The sequence below is a fragment of the Neltuma alba genome, unplaced genomic scaffold (assembly GCF_004799145.2).
Source record: "Neltuma alba isolate B1F8T4 unplaced genomic scaffold, ASM479914v2 tig00003660_pilon, whole genome shotgun sequence".
NCBI classification, from domain to species: Eukaryota; Viridiplantae; Streptophyta; class Magnoliopsida; order Fabales; family Fabaceae; genus Neltuma; species Neltuma alba.
The window spans coordinates 1-20,892 of NW_021633373.1; the positions used below are offsets into that span (position 1 = coordinate 1).

Genomic DNA, 20,892 nt, shown 5'->3' on the forward strand with positions numbered 1-20,892 from the left:
AAAACCAGTCTACATGTATAGTATGGGAGGGCTTGCGGAATACTGTGTTGTGCCCGCAAATGCGTTGACCGTATTACCAGACTCATTGCCATATACAGAGTCTGCAATACTAGGATGTGCCGTCTTTACTGCATATGGTGCTATGGCCCATGCAGCTGAGGTGCGTCCAGGGGATTCTGTTGCTGTTATTGGAACGGGAGGTGTTGGTTCTAGGTAAAAGTAACTACTTTCCTGATGAGGGTCTAATTTTCACCTAGCAGTCGCACTACCTTTCTTTTGGTTCTCTTTGACAAAATGCTTGCTTGAGTTAGACTTAATAACATTTTGTCAATTACATCTGCCTTACATTACAACAAAGTTATGGGGACACAAGAAAGAAAGCTTAGCTGCTGCTCAACTATAGTGACTGAATATCTGTGCTTGTGCTCACTGACACTCCATTTACCCCGGAGCACATCCAATCTTACACTATATGGTTGTGCCTAAGCATTTGGAACTTATTACTATATTGATGAGATTGTTTCTCATTGTGTTGTTAGATTGTATACAAACCTATCGAAAAATTTGTGGGAATCATACATTTAGCTCTTTCGTTATGGGGACCCCTTGGATGCTGCAAAATGATTTTGGAGATTATAGGTATTCCAATTCACCCCTGGGATACAGAACATTGAGCTGAATTTATCCTCCTTTCCAGCTGTTTGCAGATTGCTAGAGCATTTGGTGCTTCTGAAATTATTGCTGTGGATGTTCAGGATGAAAGCTAGAGAAAGCAAAAACATTCGGCGCTACTCACACCGTGAATGCAGCACAAGAAGATCCAATTGGAAAGATAATTGTAAATGCATTTTCCTTTGATTCAATCTTTTAAGATCTAACAGTGCCAGGTCGGAGGATTACTGCTATATTATTTCTAATTGAAACAATAAAGCTGCGTGGTTTTTTTTTTTTTTTAATTTTACGTAGGAACATAAAGAGAATCTTTTTCATGACTTGTTTGCACAGGTGTCTACTAGGAATCAATAGTTAAACAAGTTGATTTAGAAGGCTGTCAAAGCATCAATGTCTTTCTAATTCTAAGCCTAAGCTGCTAGATGGACCTCTGTATAAAAAAAAAAAAAATTGCCATTCTGTGTATTTTGATAAGACAGAAGTATGGGGAGCATATATTTTGCTTTGAAATAAACTCTGCCCAGTGCCCATGCTGTTTGGTTCCTCTATTCTGCCACCATAACTTGTTTTGGTTTTAATAGTTTCAGTTTCTTCTCATTCTCCTTGTGGGACATCCTTTGAAATTCTGGTCCATGAACTGTATATCAAGCTTTTCCTATTCATATTTGTCGTCTATTTTTAAGCTTTCTTTGTTTCCAACATCGTGAGATTCAAAAAGTAAACCCTTATTCCACAATATTACTAGTAATTATTTTTGCTATTATTTTCTGACAAAGCCACAGGTATGGAGTTAGTAGGAAAGCGCACACAATTTTTCAATTCACAAATTGCCTCATCCTTGGGATGTTTGACTTCTTTCACTCTGAAGGAGCCTTTATTTTGTTTACACTGATTTCAACAGGAAATAACTGGTGGAAAAGGTGTTGATGTTGCTGTGGAAGCCTTGGGAAAACCGCAGACGTTTTCCCCAGTGCACACAAAGTGTGAAGGATGGAGGAAAAGCTGTGATGATTGGACTAGCACAAGCTGGTGCTGTAGGACAAATGGATATAAATCGCCTTGTTCGTAGAAAGGTGCATATTCTTTGTCTGCAATATATCTTTCTAACTATTAAGTAACTCCTTATACTCTCAAGTCTCAACTATAATGGTCAAGATACACCTGTGCCATTCAATCTAGCTGGCCTTATATAATCTATTTGGAACTTCCATCGCATCTTTTAAAATTAATGTTCTCCTGACACTGAAACAAAATCTGTTACCAAGTATAAAATACCTCAATTTATCTAAAACTTGTTTTACAAAACGTAAAAATATTGAAACTCTTGAAGTTAGTAAATACAGGTATTTTTTTCTCTCTCTCAAGTTACATGATTTTTATTTATGTTGATTTTCTTCTTTTAAGCCAAGTTTAAGGCCTTAGCTGGATCAATTCATTGAAATATCTTGCATTCACATGAATAATCTGGTTGAAAGATGATCTGACTTCAAACTGTAGAAATTAAGCTTAGTTTTCTTAGGCACTGTTATGAAATTCTCTGTTAAACTGATAATTATTTTTGGTGCCTTTCATTATTGCAATGAACCATTACAACATCTCTGAGTAGATAAAAATTATCGGATCGTATGGAGGTAGAGCAAGGCAAGATCTTCCTAAGTTAGTCAGACTGGCAGAAACAGGTATCTTCAATCTTTCCAATGCTGTTTCTAGAAGATACAACTTTGAGGAGGCAGGCAAAGCATTTGAAGATCTCAATCAGGGAAAAATTGTTGGACGAGCTGTCATTGAGATAAGATAATCTTGTTCTGCATTGCATTCAATGCTTTGTGGCTAGAATTCTGCTTCTTGCCCGTAATGCAAGGAACTGGTGGCCTGAGATCACATGATGGATATTTTTTGCTCACATTCTGCTCATCTGTACTGATAACAGTTCCTAATGGCCATGATGTGTTCAAAGCACTCAAATAAAATAAATATTTTCATGTCACTTCTGGTTCATTTTGTCGAGATAGTTGCATTTAGATATCTCAAAGTTAAATCGTACGGATTAAAGATATTATAATGGCTGAAGTGCTCATGACTGACGTCTTATGAATATACCGCATTCACGCATTGTGCACTACATGAATAAGTAGTCCTGCATTTTCTGTTTAACTGAGTAAGAAAGCATCGGGGCCCCTCATCTTCTCTTGTAGGGTCTATCCTGCATGCAGCCAGGGAAAAGAAGGACAAGGGGAGAAAATAATGTGCACCTCCTTTTGGTGCCGCAGCCCCTCCCTTGTAAGAGTTTTCTTTCTCCTTTTATAGTAACCAAATTCCTTTGTTGACAGGCTCCTACTTTCCATAAATTCGAAATTTGCGGCTGGAAAACTTATATTGCGAGTTTTAGTGCCTGATTTTGATGCCTATGTTAAGGTGCATTGCTTGAACCAGTATTGGTTTATTTTCGCTTCTTCCCTCAGTGACAAGGGTTATGTAATGTTTGTGTGTTGTGTGGTTCCTTCTATAAATGCTCTCAGTTTCTCTGGTTCACTTTTGTCTCTGATTGCTTTTAATTGCCAAAGAGAAATGTGAGAAAATATCATAAAACTAAGGATGCGAGAGAGAGAGAGAGAGAGAGACTGAAAACATGGAACTCAGTAACTGGGGGAACATTACATATTAACCACACAACACAATGCCACCGCTAGTGAGTTGAGCCTAACGTCCCAAAACATGGTGAACTAATTTTCGACCTATATGATTTTGAAAAACTTGAAACGGGAGAGCCTCCGCAATCAATATAAAACAAAATTTATTTAGCAAGACTATCAACAATATGATTTATTTCTCAAATTTATATGCCTGTAAATTCCACGTAAAACAGCCCTTTACGATCGCAATAGTGTTGTAAACGAACGGTGTTAAGGATCCATATAAAATACAAGCTCATAATTTAGTTTCATAGAACGCCTGGGGAACATGGCAAGGTCCTGATAAGTGATACCCCCTTGTGCTGTTTGCATGACAATTTAGACTAAACAAAAAACTGGACAGAGCATCCCCCCCCCAAAAAAAAAAAAAAAACTCTTCCCCCACAGACAACAAAAATTAAAATTGATATCTTTCAATTGACCTTCATTATGTGTGGTTTTCGTCGATTTTTAGATGAATCGTAGAAGGCTGCAGAATGAATTCCTGTCGGATAGCTGGAGAAACACAGACGTTATATACATCACGACAGGCAGCTATAAATTCACATGAATAGTTCCGTGTAAATGTCCACACCAACATACAAGTGCAGTGACCATGCAACAGAACAAAAAATAAAAATAATAACAACAACAATTAGAGCCGGGTAAATACAAGAATTCTTTTTGTACCTACAGTTATTATTTAAAAATGGTGTAATCCATATACAAAATTTCAGGATCAAGCATAAAATACATGCTTGTCCATCATCCGATGATAGATTAAACTACCGTTTAATCATCCTATTCCTCCTCAGACCTTGGACCAACTGAATCATTTGCTACCATTCTCCATATGTAAACAAAAGAAACAAATGCAGAACGTTCCAGCTTTCATCAAGCCGAAGAAGCTAAGCTAAAAAGATGTAAGCCTTCCTTGCACCAACTACTCTTCCTTCCACTTATTAACATATTTGAGGAAAGCATTGGCAGGATTTTCTCTAGGTGGCGCTCGAACACGAGTAGACCTTCGGAGCACAGACTCATCTAGTGCAATTTTCTGTATCTGATCCTTTAACCTCTTCTGAAGTTCCGTACTATAAACATGGAATATAAATAAAAATGAAGTTAACTGATACAAAAATATATTGACAACATTTTAAAGTATATTCAACGGAAGATTGGAAGATTACATGTCATCACTAGGAGATCAGAACCTGATTTAGCAATACAGGTTTCACGGGAATCAAGATGGTAAACATGGTCGTTATCTCAAAATGTTAAATTAATCAAACTTCTGATGACAGTTTCTAATACATGGTGTTTTCTTTTTTTTCCAGCCATGGTCAACCACTCCAAACTATCAGCTCATTTTGAAGATCATTCTACGTTAGAATTACTTAGTAGAAATTTTTTAAGTAAACAAAAATAAAGGTGTTCCCTTGTTGTAACCATGATCGGTTTTGCCCGCTTGCAGCATTTATAAAACGTGTAAAGCCGGGATAAAAGTCTAAATTGAAGGCTTCTACTTAGGTTCAGATCATCATATTCCACTACGTGAATTGGAAACAAGGACTGAGAAATGTTCTACTAGTACTCCATTAAAATCTTCAATTGGAAAACAATCTAACTCACCATATTCTACTATAATATTTTTCCAGTTGCTTGTGCAATGCTCTTTCCCGCACACCCTTGCGATTCAGTGACCTCATCAATGCCTCAAGCTATTCAGGCAAACCAATAAAAAGTTAGGAGTCTCGTGCCTAAAGGAAAAGCACATATAGCAGGCCATCTAAATTTAGTACCTCTTAGTTCACCCCAAAAAAAAAAAAAAAAAAATCAGTACCTCTTCCTTGCTGCTGTAGTAGCCCCATTCCTTGGAATCAGAACTTTCCACAAATATCCTCCCATCACGGCGAAACCACCAATACCTGTTGTAATGCCTGTCTTTACCCAGGGGACTTGTACGAACAAATCGTTTTTCCATCTCTCGTTCAAAATATTCTCTCTGTGCAACAAGCAGAATCATTAAAACTCCAATGAGCAAACTAAATAAATAATTTTAAAAAAAAAACAAAAGAATGGAGGTAGGCTAAACCCTCTTTTCTATACTGTTCTTCTCTGGCGGATCGTTCTCCCCATTTAATTGCTTCTGTGATTCCTTTCTGGATGACTCATTTCCATTTCCTGCTGGTTCTTTCAGTTCTAAACTCAGCTTCCTAGAAGACTTCTTGGACGCACCATTTGAATGTTTGTCCAAACTGCTCATAAATTTAGAACAAGTTTTATGTTGGAAGTCACAAAAACTACTGGAAAGAAAAAGGCACGCAGCTAAAATTCACTATATCAACACTGACCTTCCACCCAAAGCATCCCCGTTCCTAGATGATTCCTTCTCTCCATTTCTTTTCTTTCCCATGTCCCCATTCTGTCTACTGTGATTATTTTTTGTTGAGACAGTTGCTACATTTATTTGATGGTGCCCATCCATACTCCCATTGCTTTCAAACTCAGCTTTCAGCCGTTCCTTTTCTTCTCTTCTTTTTCTACCATCTTTTAGCGCTTCTCCTCTTCTAGTAGCACCAATTGCCTGCCGCTGTTCAATAACCTCGTCCAACTTTTCCCTAAAAATGGAGGTTTCAAGAACTCGATTGACCAATTCGCACAAGATTTCTAGCTTAGCATTGATATCAACGAGGCCATAATGTCCCCTTTTTATGGTAGCTTCAAACTGCCGTAACCCAGGAACATTGATCATTTCTAGAAAATCGCATAAATATTCTTGCCAATTAATCATTGTAATCTGAAAATGAAGTGGGATTAGGTACTGTTATATCATTAATAAAAGAAAGAAAGAAATAACTTGCATAGAATACCAGATTGCAAGGGAAGTTTCATTTGGAACATGTGTATTGAACATCAAAAATAAAAAATACACACTAATAACTGCTAGTAGAAAGATATATCCAAGGGAGATGCTGACCTTAAACTTCCGTTTTCTTTTCTGCACAACTGAAGCATAATCACCATCGTCTTTCATGAGCACCCGAAAGAGTGCTGCATGAGATTCCATTAGGAGAACCACATTGCTTTCCTTGTGGCAGATTGAATTTTCAAAATCTTCCAGAGAGTAGGGCGACAAATGCAACAACCTACCAAAAGAAGTACAAAAATCCCAAACCATTAAGAGATCCCCTACATGATGAATCGGAACATTGAAATCTCTCGATGGAGAAGGACGATGAGGATCTCTTGGACTAGGTTTCACCAATAAATCATCAATCGGATATTTGATAGGTTCCTCCTTGCATTGGCCATTTTCTGCAAAATTATGATACCGATAGGGTCAAAATAATTTTAATACATTGAACTCATAAGGGGAAGACTGACCAGACATTTGTAAGAAATCCGTAACTTCAGTATAGCGATGATATGATTTGAAATAGAAATTTATCAAATATTCATTATTTCCAAGTTGCAAGAGAGAAAACTTCCCAGTTAAGAGAAAATACAAAGGGCTTATCCCATGGTACCTGCTATAATCCAACCCGACAACATAGAAAGCGAAAAAGAAAGGAGTGGATGAAATGGAAATGCTCAAAGCAAAGTGAACTCAAATTCTGCTACGAAATAAGTTCTAATTAAACAATTGCAAACTAAAAGGGGGCTAAACCAATTCTCGAAGCAGACAAAATGACTTCAACCTTTAAATTCTACCTTTCACGGAAGGGAAGCCATCATTTTTTGCATCACCCGACTTCCTTCTTTTACAATTTTCAGCATCTCCATTTACATCCTGAATATGACAAATTTGATACCAAAAAAAAAAAACCATCAATAACAAACCAACCAAGGAACTATACTTCAGGACATTAATCCTACGACAGTTTACTCTTTCTTTCTCCTTTATCAATTAAGTTTTGCTTCTTTATGCATGGATCAAAGAGATGATTGCAGCTGAAACTACTACCCCTTTCTTTCTGTTTACCTCATTTTTCCTTTTCTTGTTGCAAATTAAAAGTCCATTGTTGAAGAAAGCTCTTCCTTTTAATTCCTCTGGGATATCAGTTGAGATTCCATAACTTCGTGCCAATTCATCATGTATCACCCAAGGAGCATTACGATATGTAGATTCCCGGATAAAAGATTTCAAGATGTTCCTGCTAAAAGGAAACTTCTTCTGCACCAAATCCTTGGCACTGACTTCTGCTTTTTCAATTGTTCTCTTGTTTTTGTCAAGCCAAGCTACCTCATAGCGGAATTCATCAACTCCTTCCCTAACGACTTTTAATATTTTGCAGGGATGCTCTCCATCATCCCTTTTTCCATGCAGCTCAGCACCCACATACACCTGTTCTTGCAATTTTTCAGCTATTGCGTCAGCGAGTTCCCTCAAAGGAAGCATGCCTGCCAAAACAAAAGCTCATTCATGGAGTACAATACACACACAATGCAAGCATTTTGATGAAAATCCAACAAGCTGCATAGTCCAGCACACTTGGATCAAACACAACGACTCATTAGTTTTGCACAAAATAAATACCCTTCGATAAAAACCCAACAGATTGTATAATCCAAAAAGACTTGAATCAAACACAACTGTTTGTTTGTCATTGTTTTTTAACTGTCAGTTTTCAAATATGTTTTAACAATAATTCTTGGGGAAAAAATGAATCCATTTTGTGGACCATCCATTGTCAGCAAACAGAAAACTTGTTTGGTGAGTTAACTCTAAGAACAAGTTTCAAAGCCTGCTTTATTTTGAATTTGTCAAATAAAAAATATAAAACTATTTACTAGCTGTTGGGTAAATCTCTGCAGTTTTGTATTTTCAGACACATTATCAAATTCTTTTCCATTATTTCTCTCGTGATTGCAAGGCACTCGTTTAGAAGTTCTAGTTTAAAATACGCTCCATGTTGGATATGTGGAAAAAAGAAAAGGTTTTTTCACATAATATAGTCCTTTCAGCTTCTTTCTAAAGGGAAAAAAAATCAAATATCAAATAATAGAACTACAAACGACTTACCAACACATTGACACGGGGTTTCTCTAGGAAAGAAAAAGAAATATTTTTCACCTATAACACTTAAGCAAACTCCTTATTTCCTTTACAGCAACCTAAGCCCAAAAGTTAGAACGTTCACAAAATGATGTCTTGCAATTTAAGCAACTATACGTTAAAACTGGAACAATCAATTGTTGTGCAAGTCTAGACTCATACATTTCTTTCATATAGGTTACAATGACTAATGGAGACAAGTAGTCTTGTCCGACAGTTATAAGGTTTGTTTTGTTGATACCAATGCGATAACCATTGCCTAACCCAAAACCATCTTGAAGCGAAGCCAGAAGTGTAAGGGCATCTTAAGGCTCAGGATATCATATCATATCATATCATAATTTATATACAGTTAATTGGAGGCAATACGTGCTCTGAACTAGTAGCTGCCAACTTGATGAGTCATGAGACTATTCTTTGGAATGAGAGATTAATGGCTTGATTAAAATGCTTATGATTACAACCAACAACTAGACATCTTCTGAATAGCATTAACAGATCAAAATAACACGATCCTTTCATTCGCAGCTGTTAGAGTAGATAGCATCAGAATATTTTATAAAAGCATTTCATCTCTATAGATGCTTGCAATGTATTTCACAAGTACCTTACCTTCAGATATATAACTGTATAAACCATATCCAGTTCCTATAAATTCAGCAGATACCCAGAAAATTTTAGACTCGTTAAATGCACACAGCAATATAACTATGTGTAATGAAAGGAAATCATGTATGCAATATGCCATAATAGAAGAATAATTAACACATCTATCATCATATTAACATACATTCCTTAATCTCAGATGAGAATAGTTCTTACTGTATTGAATAATCCTTAGTGCAGGTTCCATTAATTCTTTGGGAATTTGTTGGACTTTTTCAGTGGCACGCTTTTCTGACACCATAGCCTCTTCAAAAGTCAAGTTAGATTTCCCAGTGACTTTACATGTCCAAACTCTCTGGCGATACAAATTTATACGGTTCAAATAATCACTATTTCACATTAAGGGAGACCAACAGTTACAATCTAACTGAAAGGACCAAGTATGAAATGCTGATGACGTATTTTATCAATAACATTGCAGCAATTGTTTTAAATCACTTTTAGACAAATTGATAAAAACGTAAGTGATATGTCTTTGTGTATTTACATCAATGTAAATTACAGATTGGAAGAAGAATCCCACATACAAAACAGCAACATTAGTAAATTAAAAAGGATACTGATAATCTCGGAAAATTTCTTTTGTGAATCGAACTTGATGGACAAGCTCATGTGGCTCCAAATCCTTAGGTGGCTCAGCCAAGACAAAAGGCTTCCTTTTAAGAAGAGGCATCTGGTAATATGCTGTCAAACAGAGACAATGACCCTGCATAGAGACATTGGAAGAACAATGTCAGTAATGTAAATCTTGCATTTGCAGCTCATCCCAAACACCGTACAAAGCATTCATAAGTCTTGCATTTGCAGCACATCCCAAACACCGTACAAAGCATTAGACCAACAGGCCAACATCTAGTTGGAATTAAAAATTCAGTCACTACTATAGATGGCTTGATTGGTTGAGTCATATTATGATAACCATAAAGCACAAGACCTCAAATAACAATATTGTTTTTATAATTTTCCCCTAGATCGCCAACAAGAGGAGCTCAATGATTGGTAAACGAAAAAATAAGTCCAATTTAAGTGTTAAAACCATAATAGAAAACATTTTCACCCTGGTGAAGCACGTTCATTAATAGATAAGCGTCTGTAGTACCAGAAACCCTAACATGTCCCGCAAGAGGAGACCGATAAGTTACTTGTAGTCAAATCAACCAATAAGAATTGCAAAGGCAGCGTAAGTTGTCATTGCGACATTTCAATCCGTAAGCAATGTAGCTAGCTTAAAAAAGAAAAAGCCAGATAAAAGTTCATGACCTTTGGTTTCAACTCCATAAAATTATAAGCTACGAAAAGAATCAACATTATTTTGCAAAATTGACAGTACGAGACCCCACCTTGAAGTTTAAATACAAAAACGCCTAACACTGAGACTCCCATCAAAACATTAAAAAAGAGAAGCTCCGATGCGATGTAATAGAGAGGAAACCCTAGAATATGCATTTTTTGCGATCTCAAACCAAATAAAGTTAGGTGCCGATATACGCAAACCCCGCAACATACTCCAAGCACTGCATAATGAGTATTATAAAAATGACGAGAAATAATGGCGACCTCCGTAGACAAACAGAAGTGAAACGAAGAATGGAAAAATCTTAAATCGCCGACCGCTCGCAAAACCTTCATTCCCGCCAGAACCAGTTTGTGAGCAGTCGGGGAAAAAAGCAGTGGAGTGAAAAAGTGGAGAGAGAAGATAGAGCGAGTGCCAAAGAGGAAGAAGGGAGGATCTTACAGTGAAATCCCGCGGAATGTGAGAAGCAAGAATGTATATTGAAGCGAGAGAGGGCCTTGGTTTTGTATAGTCTGAGTTCTAAACGAAGAGGTCTTTCACGTTTTCTCTCTCTAGACTCTCTCCGTCTCGCCCGTCCCTCCTTGTGGGAAACAAAAATATTTTTAACGCTGCATATGAATTGCGACCATACCCTTCAGCTTATATTTATTTCGTAAAATAACCCGGGATTTTGTGGGCTTGGGGTCCATTGTTTTATTCCTTGGGTTAGGGATTGGACTTAAAGCATCTGTTTAAGCACTTTGGCCCGTTTTGAATTTTAATCTTAATATTCCAACTTGATAAATATTAGTTTAAGTGTCTTGAGAAACTAATGGGGGATTAGATCTAGCAAAAAGAACTAGTTTCTCACAACTTGACAAATTAATGTTCAAATCCCCGTTAGGAAAAGTACCCACATTTAGCGTTCGACAGTGCCTCAAAAAGAATTGTCTCTAATAGGAGGATACTTATGCTTTAGCACAAAAAAAAAAAAGTGTTTTGAGAATATTTTGAATTAAAAAAACAACCAACATGGTGAGTCTTGAATAAAGATGACAAAGAATGCGGCTAAAGTATTTGAATAAAGATAATAATATTCAAGTTTTCTATAGTGCTAAAATTTTTCACTAAACTTATAAGTATTTATTATATTACAGTAATGTATACATTTTACCTCCCATGTCATTTTTTACCACACAAATATATATATATGGCTATATATATTGCCAAAACACAGGGCATATATATTATCCTTCATATTTTGTATTTTAGTCTCTCTATTCTGTTCGTAATTTTTAAATGACAAGAGCCGAAATTAGAAAACACCAAAAAATTGAGGTTGATTTGGGAGGGTTTAAAAAATAATTTTTATGTTTTATGATATAAAAGTTCTCTTACATATTCACCTTGCACCTTGTACGGCGTAAAATCAATTTTTTGCAACTATAAATTAGTTTAATACTTACTGCAGTAATGAAATCCGTTCATTTAAAATTCTCAACTAATGTTTTCTTAAAATTATTTTTTTTAAAACTGACAATTAAAAAATTATTACTATTTTAATTTTGTACATATTATAATTTTAAAAAAAAGATAAAATGGAAAAGTTTAATCTAAACTTTACGAATTAGATTTGGAGAGTGAGCAACAATGAACTCTATGGATACTCATTAAATATGATTAGGACAGAAGCTCATTCATAGTTCAAATGCATACTAAGCACCAATGGAACCTTTGTATTGGACGAAGACAAATACTTAACTTTAATGATCTCAAGTCGGTCATGCTTACAAAAGTTGGAGAGAATGGAATTCAATACTTATTGAGATTTCCAAAAAACACTTGTTCATACAATTCAAAATAAAACTCTTTTTATATATTTTCATACTCCATATATTGAAAAGCTGATTTTAAACCAAAAATGTTCTCAGGCGTTGTACTGTACCGAAGATATTTGGTCCCATCTGTTCAAATTCTTTTAAAGCTGAAAGTTAACGAGGAAGCTTCTCAGCTTAAGGCCGAAGCTAGAGGGAAGGAAGGCAGTAAGACTGAAAAAGCCAACCCAAAGAAAAATTAAAATAGGCCAACAAGAAGCCCAAAATTAAGAAAGGACAAGTAACGATGCCCAGAAAATTTTTGTTTATTTTTTTTGTTTATAAAACATAAATTTTCGAATCCTCCTTGGGCCCCTACGTTAAAAAATAGGAAAAACTAATTCTCTATTCCTTATAGTTTTTCTTGATTTTGAATTGGATTCTTATATATTTTTTCTTATCAGATTCTTTAGGGTCTATTTGGCTCAATAAGAAGAAAGAGAGGGGAGGGATTTTAATGGAGAGAAGGGGAGGGGATAAATTTTAATATTACCTTATTTGATTCACGAGGAGAGGGGAGGAAAAATTTTTTTAATATGGATAATTTTACCCTTATTTTATTTAAGATATGGGCATAATGGTCATCACATGACAAAATATGAGCATAATAGTTATAACATGACAAAATATTGTTATTTCCTTCCAAATACTCCCAATTTTAGAGGGGAGGGGAAGTAAAATTTTTAAAATTTTCTCTTCTTTCCTAAAATTAATGTGTTGCCAAATAAAGAAAAATAATTAAAATCATTTTCCCTCCCTCCCCTCTCCTCCGATCCAAATCCCTCCTACCAAACACACCTTTGAGTTTACACAGCTAATTGCATTCCCTTTTTATGTTTAAAACTGTTTAATAGATGTTAACGGTGTTAACAATCCGTTGACTAGCAATGGGTTGGCAGACACATATATAAGTGGATCTGACTGAGCATCCAAATGGGGGGAAAACTCTAAAAATAAAGCCACTGCTCTTTCAAGGTTGCCCTTGCAATTAGATCTTTATTCTTTCATATTTCATCTTCATCCACTCTCATTGGACTCTCCAATCACTGTGCAGCACCATCTCCACATGCCCTACGTCGCTTGTGAGGCCGACCTTCATCACGGATGGCGGAGGCTCTTCCCTTGTGGATCTGACTAACCATCATCATCGATGCAAGGGACCTCACCGGAGGCACGTTCTCCGTCGCCTTTTGGCTATCTGAAGGAGGCAAGGTGGATCTAAACCAAAGCGGAGAGTGAGGCGAGTCCACCTGAGTGGAGGCCTAGGAGTCCTTGATGTATTTTCTTTCCTACTATTGAAGTACTAAATTTCTGATGGATTCCAGAAGCAGGGGGAAGAAATTTCACTTCACGAAAAATGAATAATGAGTAATTAATACAAAAAAAGAAGAAGTATTTGGGTGCTACTAAAATACAGAAAAAAAATGAAAAAATCACAAAGCTTGAGTTTAATCATGTCGATTCCGCTTAGGAATCTAGAGTGGGCCATGTCCCTAATGGTTTGATTCTTCCGTTATCATCAACATTGTGCAAAAATAGCAAGTGTGCGCACTAGAAAACAACTAAATAGATTCAAATTCTTTTACAACCCTCATGCTTGCAGCTGCAGTTAGATGCGAAAGAGAACGAAGAAACCTTGCCACCATGCACCATACAGTGATCGTAGTTTGTAGGGTCTAGTGAGTGCGGATGAAAATTAACTATGGTAAAAATTTGATGGCAGGGGCAATTTGGGAAGAGCAAGGGCCTTATTTTCCATGCAGCTTTATTTTTTTTTAAAATTTTGATCTTTAATCAGATCTAAGTGTAAAAATATGCTTAGTTGTCCGCAACCTCATTATTACCTAACAGATTATTACTTTTTGAGGGAATTAAAAAAAAAAAAAAAAACTATCTTCGCGGGGAGTCCCCTCGCTTGATTTTGCCTCCAATAACGCTTCTCTTTTGAGAGGCTGCATCTCCGGTAACAAACTGCCAATAGTTTGATCATTCCTGGATCGTCGCTGCTTCACATTGTTCCTGTTGCATCCATTTCACTTCTTCAACAAGTGCCATCCCAAACTGGGTCGAACCTCATTGTCTGTTTCCAGGTCGTCGTGTTCGGAAATGAATTACAGGCTTCCCTCAACTCCGTCGTCGGCCAAAAGCCACTCCCGCAGATCCTCTTTCTTTCACCAAAGGTCCAAATCCCTCTCCTACGACGAGCTTCCCTCCAGTTTTCCGCAGCGTTCCGTGTCGTCGAAAATCTATCGGCAACTTCAAGTGCCGGTGGGTCAGCGGGAGGTGATGATCAATGACATTGTCGGAAATGGAATATCAGGCATATTATATAAGTGGATCAATTATGGTCGAGGTTGGCAACCTCGTTGGTTCGTTCTTCTCGATGGCGTTCTTTCTTATTACAAAATCAATGGTCCCCGTATGGTCGTGCTCAGTCGTGAAGTCGAAACGGGGTCCTTGCTTATTGGATTAGACAGTCTCTGTGGAACAAATTTTCGTCGCGGTCGCTCATCTCGCCACTGCAAGCCCGTCGGAGAAATCCATCTCATGGTGTTTCTTAATTCCGCTTTTGATGATTATTTATGATGTAATATATATGTCACATTGATGCTCGATATCTGATATGTAGACTCTCCAAGTTATATTTCAACAATATATTTTTTGTTTCGCAATGTTACCATCATAATGTGGTGTGTATCGTTTATTGTTTTGAATTTTGAATGCTACGTGCACGTCTGTGTAGGTCTGTTCAATTCAAGAGAGTAAATCAGATGAGAGGAGGTTTTCTATACATACAGGGACGAAGAAGAGGCTACAATTGCGGGCGGAGACCAGGGAGGACAAGAAAGCATGGGTGGAGGCATTGCAGGCCGCAAAAGATATGTTCCCTCGTTTGTCAAATGCTGAGATTATGGCTCCAGCAGAATCTGTTGTAATTTCCACCGCGAAATTAAGGCAACGCCTCCTAGAAGAAGGCATCAGCGAGGCTGCTATTCATGATAGTGAACACATCATGAGAGACCAGCTTACTGAGATGTATAAGGAGATTGTGGTCCTCAAGAACAAGCAAATGCAACTAGTGGACGCTTTACGCAATTTGGAGGTAAGCGTATCTAGAGTCCTCAAGAATACATGTGAATAGTTCTGTCATTGATGGCAAGTTTAGCAAATCAATTTTTTTTCTTACTAAAGCTGTACGGGTTTTGAACGACTAAGATGTATGCCATGAGGTTTTGTGAATGACTGGGATGTATTATGAATCTGCACCTCCTCTCTTCTATCTCCTCGTGCTCTCAAGATTGTTCGATTACTTCAAACATGCTAAGGATTTTATTTTATTATATTTCTTTTTACTTTTTAAATTTTTGGTTGACTTTCATTTATTTCGAAACATCTCACAGACAGAAAAGGTGGACCTGGAGAACACCTTTGTCCATGAAAGCCGAAAGCAGTCAAAAGAGGACGGAGATTCCTTTAGATCAGTCTACGAGAAGTATAGCGGTTAGTGTGATTCCTTTATACCAATCTGCATTCACTTCTCTTTCAAAGTGTAATGCAATGTTGCGCTTTCGTTTAAGAAATTATCGTTGAAAGTTGAAACACTATAATCTATGTTTATTTGTCGAATGAAATAATTCATATAATTCATTTCCCTCCTTAATAAGAGATTATATGATTCTTTCTGGCTTGAGAGCTCCACGTGGTGAATCGACGATAGTATAAGAAAACAATTTGCAATACTTTCGGTATTTATGAGATTATCGCACAGATTTTCAATGTTACGTACCCTAAGTTTGTTCATTGTTTTCTAGATTTTAGGCTCTTTTTTTTACCGCAATGGTATTCTTGGGTTACTAAGCATCCCCCAAAAGGAAATTTTGCAATAGTTGTCTCTTTCGTCAGTTACATATTGTAGTGCCTATTCCGAACTCATGTTTGCTTTATTGTAAATATGTGTGATTATTTTTGGCGGATGCCAAGTCCTCTTATTGTATTGATCCTGAAAGGGTTTGGATTTTGGAGAGATATATGGCTCAATCTGGTCATGATCCTGTCAGTTCTACCTTTGTAATACTGCTTTGGAACAGAGAAGAGTTGATAGAAGGGGTGTGATGTTGCGTAAATTCCCCTAGGTTTGCGAGGTCACCTTTCTAGGAGAGGCTAATTATTTTTCTTTTTAATGTATTGCAGAGGGGAGTGTAAGCGATTTTTTTGATGAGCTTGATTGGCATGATGATTCCGATGATGACTATGATGCCTTCTTCGATTCAAGTGACATTCTTTCACCAGTCAGTGATAAAAATAATGGATCTGAGTTAGATAGATCATCACTTGATTCTGGAGAAGAAGTGACTCGTAATGGTGAATGCAAAGCAAATTTAAGTATAGGGTCTGTTGGGTTCAACTATCTTCATGTCAAGCGGCGAAAGAAGTTGCCCGATCCTGTTGAGAAAGAGAGGAGAATCAGTCTGTGGTCAATTTTAAAGGATAATATTGGGAAGGATCTCACTAGAGTTTGTCTGCCGGTTTACTTCAATGAGCCCCTCTCCTCTTTACAGAAATGCTTTGAAGATCTGGAGTACTCTTATCTTCTAGATCAAGCATATTTGTGGGGTAAAATGGTTAGTTCCTTCTGACATTGTTTTGTAAATGACATCATTCTCTAGGGATAGCCGAATTCATACACTTTTCAGTAAATAGCCTGTGTTTGGTTAATTATTCCTTCCGGCATCCCCGGTGCATGTAACAGGGCAACAACCTTATGAGGATGCTATATGTAGCTGCATTTGCAATTTCGAGTTATGCTTCCACAGAGGGTAGAACTTACAAACCGTTTAATCCTTTGTTGGGTGAGACATATGAAGCTGATTATCCGGACAAGGGAATCCGCTTTATCTCTGAAAAGGTGTTGTGTGCTTATCTTATTCAATATTTAGAAAAACTTGCCTTATTAATAATACCCCTCAGCCCCTCCCCAAAAAAAAGAAAAGAACATTTATAAATTTTGAAAGCGCTAGCAATCTGATAGGCATATTGAAATATTGGCATATGTATGTATTCGGATGATATTGGGGTTAAAATAAAATGTTTTGGCAGTTGGGAATGAATTACTTATGTATCATTTATCCTGAAATAGGTCAGTCATCATCCTATGGTTATTGCATGCCACTGTGAGGGCAGCTGTTGGAAATTTTGGGGTGACATCAATGTAAAAAGTAAATTTTGGGGTCGTTCAATTCAGATTGATCCTATGGGTTTATTGACTTTAGAGTTTGACGACGGACAAGTCTTTCGGTGGAGTAAGGTATGTTTTCACATGAGTAGCGCTTGACAATCTCATCCAAGATGCCAGCTGATTGGTTAATATTCTACCATCAGGTAACAACATCCATTTACAACCTAATTTTAGGGAAACTCTACTGTGATAATTATGGTACAATGAGTATAGAGGCGGATCGAGAGTATTCATGCAAGGTTAAATTCAAGGAGCAGTCAATCATCAACAGAAACCCTCACCAGGTGCCCTTTCTACATCTCCTATATGATTCGTCCTTGCTCCTTTTTGTTGGATGTGCGATCTAACTGGTTGTTTAAAACGAGTCATATTCTTGATACCTTTGACATGTATTATTATCTTGACATTAGCAATGTAATGTTCCCCTTCATAGTTCTCTTACGATAACGAATTGGTACAGTCTGACAGAGCATACAGTTATTTTGACCCAAAAAAAAAAGCAGAGGAGACAGTTATATTTAGAGTTTTTATGGGCAACCTTTATTGATCTACTGAACACCTTCATTGGTCCTAAAAATTCTCTCTGTAGCTTAGTCAACCAGAAAGGTTTTCGGACTTTAGGAAATTGAATCAGAGATGAAAAAAATCATTAAAAAATATAAATGGATTTTTATCCTAAATAGGTGGTCTTCTGCTTTGCATGAAGTCTAAAAATTGATGCTCACGTTATTATTCGCACTTTTTTTTTTAATACTGATTTATGAATTATTTGAAAAGAAAATGGTTGATATCGTTTGAGGTAGTTTGGATAAATATAGAGAAGGCTATTGGAAGTACCTGTGAAGAGGGTAGATCAAACAGTATGGGGTCTTCTGGAAAAAGGCAGAGGAAGACAAAAAAGAATACTTAATGAGGTCATTGAACAAAACCTTTTGGTTAACAACCTATCTAATGATTTGGTTATTAATAGAGCACAATAATATCATGCAATCTGTATAGCTGACCTCACCTAGTGGGATAAGAATTCTTGTTGTTGCTGATCTGTGAATTATTTGCAAATTTGATGCAAAGAGTCTGTTCGCCCTGACTGAAATCATTGTTTGCTGTCAATGATAAAACTGCACAATTGTTGGCTTTTTGTTGTTGTTGTTGTTTTTTTTTTTTTTTTTTTCTTTAAGAGAGTTTTCTGAATTGCATGATTCTTTCTGTTCTGTCGACATATTTTTATAACTTCGTCTGCGTCATTTAAGTTCTGCTGTAGGTGCACGGCCAAGTGGCAGATAAGAAAGGTAGAACAGTGGCAACTTTACGAGGGAAGTGGGACGAGAGCTTGCATTATGTAGTTGGAGACAATGCTAGGAAAGGAAAAGGTTCCGTTGTCTCCTCAAAACCTCATCTTCTATGGAAGCGGAGCGAACCACCCGAACACCCTACAAGATATAATCTTACACAGTTCGGAATTACATTAAATGAAATCACACCTGAGCTCAGGGTAACTGTTCAGAAGACTGCCCTTTTTCTCTATCTGTATACTATATATACCTTTGTTCATAAGATTTGTTAATTCTTACACGAGAGTTCACAAATAGGAGAAGCTGCCACCTACGGATTCGAGGCTAAGACCCGATCAAAGGTATTTGGAGAATGGATTATATGAGATGGCTAATACTGAGAAGTTGCGGCTGGAAAAAATACAGCGGCAGGTATGGTTCATGCATCTGATTTACTTTATTCGAGTTGCATACTTTGAATCATGCAATGGCCTTTATTCAAAAGAAAGGTTGGAACTGCTAGGCATTGACAACGCAAAAGAAAGGTTGGAAGCCAAGGTGGTTTGGGAAGGCCAAAGGCAGCAATACCTACCGTTATGTTGGAGGATACTGGGAGGCCAGGGAACAAGGGAACTGGGAATCCTGCCCTCGTCTATTTGAATAGTTAAAAATGGTACTGACATTTGACTAAATCCATCGAAATTGACCTAACCGTGATCTCTGTCTACTTTCCCATTTTCTTAATGGCATTATGTGATAATCTTTTCTTATCTTCGTTTTTCTTTTTTGCTTTTGTGATCCTTGCTTCCCTTGTGTATAGGGAGGTTCTGAAGAAACACCAATACAAGTGATAGAAACGTTAGAATATAATACCCAGGTACTACTGAAAGTGAGGTGCCTTCCTAACTCTGGATGTTTTCTCGCGTTTCAAATATTGAATAGCGTTTGGATTTGGATGGAGTTCGAAAGTGGAAACACATTTGGGTGATGAATTTTGTTCATAATCTACTAAGACAGTTATTCTATTCTATTCATTCATTCATGCATTTGATGACAGTTAATAATATTTACAAGGTGTACAATTACGTGTAAGGCTTATCTGCTGTAAATATTTCTTACATCTAAGAATAATGCTTTTAATATACATCTCGTACTTAATATAAGACTTTATTTGACTTTTATTTTGGTTCTAAATATAAGACCCTAATTTATTTTGTCTCTCATATTTATACATTTTTTCTAAGATAGTCCTTCTAATAATAATAATTTTAGCCAACACACTTAATTAGCAAAGATATTTTAGGAAAGATAACACTTATTTATTACAAGTAACTAACTTAACTTCTTTTCTTAATGTTCTCAAATTAATCAACTAACTCTTATAATTAGGACTAGAGGTAGTAGTTTATTTCAGCTTCAATGGCATGCATTTCATAACCCCATGAATTAGGGTGTGTTTGGTATGAGGGATTTGGTTGGGAGGGAGGGGAGGGGGGGAAGGGGAGGGATTTTAATCATTTCTCCTTGTTTGGCAACACACAAATTTTAGGAGAGGAGGGAAAATTTTTTAAAATTTCCCCTCCCCTCCCCTCTTCAACCTCCCCTTCAAAATTGGAAGGATTTGGAGGGAAATGGTAATATTTTGTCATGTTGTGACCATTATGCCCATATTTTGTCATGTTGTAACCATTATGCCCACGCCTTAAATAAAATAAGAGCAAAATTGTCCATATTAAAATATTTTTTCCTCCCCTCCCCTCTTTTTTTATAAATCAAAACAAGATAATGTTAAAGTCCTTCCACTCTCCTCCCCTCCCCTTCCTCTCATTGAGCCAAACATACCCTTGGTGATCTTCTATGATTTATCCTATGTTTGGTATTCAGTAACTTTCAAAAGTTTTATGACATATAATTATGCGAATTAATTATTTTTTAATGTCTTTATCTGACCTATCCCTTGTATTATTAATTCCTTGATATAAAATTGTCCTCTTATAAAAAAATGTAAGTGAATTATTTTATCATATCATTACAATTCCTAGGCTGGCTTTTGTGACCGAAGACTTTCAAGTGAATGTCATTCACTGTAGCATTTGTGGCGCCGAATAAAGAAGCACGCTATCATTTTCTCTTCCCGAATTTTTATCTGCTCTTGTTTTATGCATTTTA

At 36.7% G+C, this 20,892-nt stretch overlaps 3 protein-coding genes and 1 long non-coding RNA gene across 4 annotated transcripts; 3 read left to right on the plus strand and 1 right to left on the minus strand.

Moving 5' to 3' along the window:
- Positions 1-4: 4 nt before the first annotated feature.
- LOC114742126 (S-(hydroxymethyl)mycothiol dehydrogenase-like) lies at positions 5-2,659 on the plus strand (the record flags this gene model as incomplete). Its single annotated transcript, XM_028930389.1, is given in 6 exon segments — positions 5-213; positions 698-756; positions 759-838; positions 1,574-1,639; positions 1,641-1,745; positions 2,279-2,659. Coding segments are annotated over 6 exon segments (711 nt in total), but the record flags the coding sequence as incomplete, so codon positions are not given.
- Positions 2,660-2,976: 317 nt separating this feature from the next.
- Positions 2,977-8,146, plus strand: LOC114742125 (uncharacterized). The gene is made up of 2 exons (XR_003739836.1): positions 2,977-3,087; positions 7,643-8,146. It is a non-coding gene; the product is annotated as an uncharacterized LOC114742125 (long non-coding RNA).
- LOC114742124 (DDT domain-containing protein DDB_G0282237) lies at positions 4,015-10,910 on the minus strand. Its single transcript, XM_028930387.1, has 11 exons — positions 10,805-10,910; positions 9,630-9,775; positions 9,226-9,398; positions 7,330-7,748; positions 7,059-7,137; positions 6,325-6,662; positions 5,699-6,144; positions 5,440-5,602; positions 5,188-5,349; positions 4,977-5,065; positions 4,015-4,438 (listed from the first exon to the last, which is right to left on the minus strand). Exons 2-11 carry the CDS (start codon positions 9,740-9,742, stop codon positions 4,288-4,290), a joined length of 2,133 nt encoding a protein of 710 aa, XP_028786220.1. The 5' UTR covers positions 9,743-9,775; positions 10,805-10,910; the 3' UTR covers positions 4,015-4,287.
- A 3,412-nt stretch (positions 10,911-14,322) lies between these two features.
- LOC114742127 (oxysterol-binding protein-related protein 1C-like) lies at positions 14,323-19,387 on the plus strand. The gene is made up of 10 exons (XM_028930390.1): positions 14,323-14,766; positions 14,960-15,319; positions 15,618-15,717; positions 16,408-16,838; positions 16,967-17,122; positions 17,354-17,521; positions 17,596-17,736; positions 18,714-18,944; positions 19,042-19,155; positions 19,247-19,387. Exons 1-10 carry the CDS (start codon positions 14,323-14,325, stop codon positions 19,385-19,387), a joined length of 2,286 nt encoding a protein of 761 aa, XP_028786223.1.
- Positions 19,388-20,892: the final 1,505 nt, after the last annotated feature.

Bases quoted from the DNA above. Each gene is read 5' to 3' on its own strand.
- LOC114742127 (XM_028930390.1), top strand. From the start codon at position 14,323: ATGAATTACAGGCTTCCCTCAACTCCGTCGTCGGCCAAAAGCCACTCC. The intron at 17,737-18,713 runs GTGCCCTTTCTA...GTTCTGCTGTAG, and splicing joins TCAACAGAAACCCTCACCAG to GTGCACGGCCAAGTGGCAGA. The intron at 19,156-19,246 runs GTATGGTTCATG...TGGAACTGCTAG, and splicing joins TGGAAAAAATACAGCGGCAG to GCATTGACAACGCAAAAGAA.
- LOC114742124 (XM_028930387.1), bottom strand. From the start codon at position 9,742: ATGCCTCTTCTTAAAAGGAAGCCTTTTGTCTTGGCTGAGCCACCTAAG. The intron at 6,663-7,058 runs GTAGAATTTAAA...ATAATTTTGCAG, and splicing joins TGGCTTCCCTTCCGTGAAAG to AAAATGGCCAATGCAAGGAG. The intron at 5,603-5,698 runs GTCAGTGTTGAT...ATTTATGAGCAG, and splicing joins GGGGATGCTTTGGGTGGAAG to TTTGGACAAACATTCAAATG.